Source organism: Sinocyclocheilus rhinocerous, unplaced genomic scaffold, assembly GCF_001515625.1.
Source record: "Sinocyclocheilus rhinocerous isolate Xijiao unplaced genomic scaffold, SAMN03320098_v1.1 scaffold615, whole genome shotgun sequence".
NCBI classification, from domain to species: domain Eukaryota; kingdom Metazoa; phylum Chordata; class Actinopteri; order Cypriniformes; family Cyprinidae; genus Sinocyclocheilus; species Sinocyclocheilus rhinocerous.
In genome coordinates this window covers 3,150,700-3,155,584 of record NW_015631049.1, presented here as the reverse complement: position 1 = coordinate 3,155,584, position 4,885 = coordinate 3,150,700, and the positions used below count along the sequence as shown (strand labels likewise).

The 4,885-nt window shown below is 36.6% G+C and overlaps 2 protein-coding genes across 2 annotated transcripts in view; one reads left to right on the top strand and one right to left on the bottom strand.

The window, feature by feature from the left end:
* The window catches only part of LOC107741261 (E3 ubiquitin-protein ligase CHFR-like), a 17,254-nt gene extending 13,958 nt beyond the window's left edge, over positions 1–3,296 (top strand). The window contains exon 16 of the mRNA XM_016553963.1: positions 791–3,296. Within this exon, the coding sequence (XP_016409449.1) occupies positions 791–951 (161 nt within the window). The 3' untranslated portion in view covers positions 952–3,296. The remainder of the gene's footprint in view (positions 1–790) is intronic.
* An 89-nt stretch (positions 3,297–3,385) lies between these two features.
* LOC107741260 (uncharacterized) overlaps positions 3,386–4,885 on the bottom strand; it is a 24,784-nt gene continuing 23,284 nt past the window's right edge. Inside the window, exon 8 of the mRNA XM_016553962.1 lies at positions 3,386–4,864. Coding sequence (XP_016409448.1) covers positions 4,301–4,864 — 564 coding nt within the window. The 3' untranslated portion in view covers positions 3,386–4,300. The remainder of the gene's footprint in view (positions 4,865–4,885) is intronic.

The window sequence follows — 4,885 nt, the reverse complement described above, 5'->3', positions numbered from 1 at the left end:
ACACACACACACATACACACACACACATATACACACACACGCACAAAGAAAAACAAGTAGATAGAATAGAAAAAATAGAGTAGAAAAATATATATATTTTTTCTTAAATAAAAAAAAGAAGATAAATGTAGATAAAGTAGAATTAAAATAGAATAGAAAGTGCTAGAGTTAGAGGGTCAAATAAAGGTAGAACATATGTGTTTTTAGTCTTTTCTTGAAGATGGCTAAGGACTCAGGCATTAAATGTTGCCTCGACTTCAAAAAATATCTTCCTCAGTCTGAGTATTTTCCTCTGTATTTTTGTTTTGGTTTCAAATAATATCTAAACGTTGATTTTTCTAACCCCATAGGTAGATATTTGTTCTTGTATTAATCATAAACTGAATTTATTTTGATCAATTTATCATAAAAAAATATTCATATTTTTTTCTAATTTTGCTTCACAAAGTAAAGGTTACTCGATTTAAGAATCTTTAGACATTTGCAGAGCTATTCAAGCTTTTTTGTTGCAAAATTAAATAAAGTTGTCATTAAGTTGAAGTTGTGTTTTCAAACTTTGAAGTGTTGCTAATACAAGACATTTACATTTAGAGACCATATTGATGTATTGTGTTCCGTTCAATTTATTCCTTAAATTGTCTTTGCTTGGTCTTAAATTTACCTTCATAAAACCTGCAGTAACCCTGAGTAATGATCACTATCCTAATATCATAATCATGCTCAATAATTCAGATGACATGCAATGAGAACACTGAATCTTAATCAGTCATTTTGTTTTCTCCTCTTTCAGGAAATTCAACCACATATGTGAGCAGACGCGGTTTAAGAACTAAAGCTGGAGGAGCGTCGTTTGATTTGACAGCAGTAGTTTGGGAGTTTGACTGTCTCAGCAGCTTCATCATTAGCCTGCTTCTGGGTGCAGGCATGTGTTATACCTCTTTACTCCTCTAGATGGCAACCTTACATATGCAAAGTCAATCAGATGATGATAAACCAATCATCCTTGAGGTATGGTGTCAGCATGTGGAAACATCTGATCTGGATCTGCACAGTGTGTAGAAACAGACACTAGTTTTCCATGATGTACTGACTGTCACTCTTTCAGTATGCACACTTCATTCCACTATGCTATTGACATGCTTTCATGCTGCATTTCTGCTTATAATTGTGAAACGAGACAACACTGGCAATCACCTTTACATGCAAAAAGCTCTTTAGCGTGAACCTTATACAATATACAAAATATATAACTAACCTTTGGTGCCTAAGAGTCGACTCTGAGTGTTTGCGCTTTCTTTGCATATGTCACATACTTCCATTTGAATGTTCTTTCAATGAGTTCATAAACTGCTCGAGACATTTAAATGCTACTGAGATTATTGAAAATGTATGTTATAAAAAAGGGATGATCGTGTTGGTCAAGTGCACTAAACTCTCACATGTTAGGTATTCAGCATCAGTAGCTGCATTTTGTATTTTATAATTTTTCTAATCATTAAGGGCAATAAGCCATGTAAAGAAAAGGTGTGTATTTTATTTTCCTCTAACACAAGACTGAGGGTATATCGCACTGCAGGGGATAATCAAGTCAAATCTGATTTATAATAAAGGCTTCGATGCTTTCGCACATCTTGTTATGATTATGGAATTTTTGCTTTTGGCTCATATGCAAACAAGGCCATTTTTTAGCTAGTCAGTGGATGATGCATTTGCTAGTGTTTTCCTATGTAACTAAGATATTTGAGTTTTTCTTTTACTTGTGGGATTGGTGATATTATAGGTAGATGGTATGGCCATACAATAGCTGATTCAATATTTTTACATTTTCTGACTAGGCTAGAGCTGTGTTTCTGGACTAGTAAAATAGTTTTTTTTTTTTTTTTTTTTTTTTTGCTTATTCCCAACTTCCCCAATAAGTTTTTTTTCAGTTGGTGTATATTTTTAACACTCAGCTGGTTCTTGTTTAACTTGGTAAACCACATTGGTTTTAGCCATAGTTCTTCCTAATGTTTTTTTTTTTATTAAATTTTAATGTACCGAGGAAGCCAATGTGATCCATAAAAAAGTTACCAGTCAGTGTTTAAAATGTGGCATTGAGCATCAAAGCCACATAAAAATTCTCAACATTTTACCCTTCAACATTTTTTTTTAATAAAAACATTGAAAGAATGAACAAATATTTGTAACTTTTTAAAATACCTGAAAGTAGATACATGCTGTATCTCAGTTCATTGTCATGTTTTGTAAATATTTCCCAAAATTTTGCAGGGAACTTTTTACATTACTGTTACTTCGAACATAACGTTGTTGTAATTTTTTTCTTTTTCTTTTTTGCCATTTTTTTGGGGTCTGTTGTCCCTTTTACCATGGCATTCTTCAGAGGCTCAAATTAGACTTCCTACAACTGTAGAGGTCAATCCGCGCCATCCCTCACCAGCTCTTTAATGAAGGGCGACAGAAGGCCTCAGCTCTCTAAAACCTCACACACTGACCTAATGGCACCTGACAAACGGCCACATTTGCTGGATTTGCTACACTTCATTTACCCAGGATAATTCACCCTGCTTTACTTTGGAAGTTTGCTTGGAAATGTTTCTACAATGGCAAATTAATAGTTGTTTTTCTCTGTCTTTTATGCATTTGGTGGATGGTTTTATCTAGAGCAACTTTCCCCAAACTTTATCTGATTGCACATTAATTGGTATGCAAAATAGTATTTATCAAATGTACACAAGTATCAAGATATGTGGAAAAGGGTTTTATATTGTATTCAAATATCTACATAAACATTTTGTTATAAAATGTCAGATAGACTGATAGAGCTTCCTTTGAAACCACATACAGGCTCTTGCATAAACCTAAAAGGTGGTTTTAGGTGAGTGGAATGGTGTTATGGTGTGAGCTCCAAAGTGGGTCTCATTCTGTGAACTCTTCAAATCTGCAGGAAGGGTTGAGGGATTTATTCAGGAATGGTCCCGAGTGTTAGAAAGGCTTTAGAGGTTGCTTTGCATTTACTGAAAGGGAAACGTACTGCAAATATTTACTTGCTTGGGTTGTATGGGATTTTTTTTTCCTGTCAGAAAAGGGGGTGTTTAATTCTACCTCAAAGTTTAAACCGGGGCTTCAAATGGAGAAAAAAGTTTTCTGCTCATCAGGTTTTTGAGTAACTATAGGAAGCCTGTATAATAGCACTGTTAATGTTCTATAATTGAATTAGTGCTTGCTGTGCCTCTTGTTTGTAATGCCTAGAAACAAATCTGACTAAAAACCTTGTTTAATTGACTGCACTAATAATAAAAGACTACATTAAATTACATTTGACTTTGTCCCTTCTATGCATATTCTGAAATGGTTGTACAAGAAAATACAGCTCCACACAACATCAATATACAAGGTTTTATTTGCATTAAATGTTACTGCATTTTAAATGTCTGTACAGTGATCAGTTCCCTTTATAATCCATCAGTCAGTACGGTTGACATTATTACTGCATTCAGGAAAACTCACCATTATAATGAAAACCGTTGCAGCATATATGAACTTGAATTCGTTATAAAAATATGACCGTATACACAATTTCAGGTATTGCATCAGTGCATATTTAGCAGCATAGATGATTGCCATAAGGCACATAGTAAGGGATACAGGTGAAAAACAGTAACTTGATTGTAGAAGAAAGTCGAAACGAAATTTTCAGTGGTTATGTCCCTTGAGAAATAAGAATATATATGCCATTTCCATTCATACATAACAGTACAATATGTGTATTGGACCCTTAGTGATTACAAGAAACAAAACGTGTGGAAGTCAAGAGAGATGCCAAGCAGCTTTCTACCAGACCAGCTAATTGGTCTTCTACGTGTTGCAAAGGGATTAGAACAAGCCGTATTGTTCATAGAGCAGATACATGGAATTTCATAATGAAAGTAATAATGCACCCAGTCTACAAACTCAAACTCTCTGTAGTGAGTAGAAACATTAAATGATCTTGGTTTATCATATACATACATTTGCAGGTTATAAAATATACTGTTAGATGGTTTTAGCGAATTAACTGTGCAGATACAATAACAGGAAGAACAATAAGTGCTTAAATTTTTCCCTCATGCCAATATTCATAACAAACCCTTTTGAAACTCCACAGCATATTGTATGTGCTTCACAGCATATGAAGACATCAGGAGCAGCTCATAAGCTGTGAGTTTTCAATCCTGTTGAGATCATTTATTGGCTAAATTGGTCACATGAGCATCATACTCAAACTTCATGGCACTGGCAGACTTTATTTCTGGAGTTACTGTTAACAAGAGAGAGCTGAAGGATCCTGCGTCTCCAGTGCTCCACCACGGCCTCCCCTCGCTAAAGAGATTGGTTGGATGCTGGGAACTTGGCTTTTCGATAGCAGTGGCATCTTTGTGCCTTCAAACATCTGTCCATTCATCCTCCAAGGCTTCTCGGGATGTTCTGCTGACACAAGAGGCTGTCGGTCTTCCTCTTCTGAGATTGCAAACACTGGTACCGTGACGTGGTCATCCTCAATGCCTGATATTGGACCTTTGACCTGCAGCTGGCTAGATGGGGCACCGCTGGTGTCGGAGAACGTGTTTGAGGTTGTAATTCCATTCGCTTGTGGTTTGGAGGACTCGGACGTGCCAGAGAGCAGGCCAAAGCATGGAGTGTTGAAACGTGCGCGTCTGAGGTTGCTGGTGGAGTTGAGGCGTCGCTGGCACTGGGCGGGTTGAGTTAGGGGGTACGAGGCGTTACTCATGAAGGAGTCGGACTGGCAGCTGTTGGCAGGACTATGAAGAGGAGCATCAGATAGGACCTTTCCCCTTCCAAAGTCTGTAGCTGTGCTTGGGAGTCCCTGAGTGCACAGTGACACAGT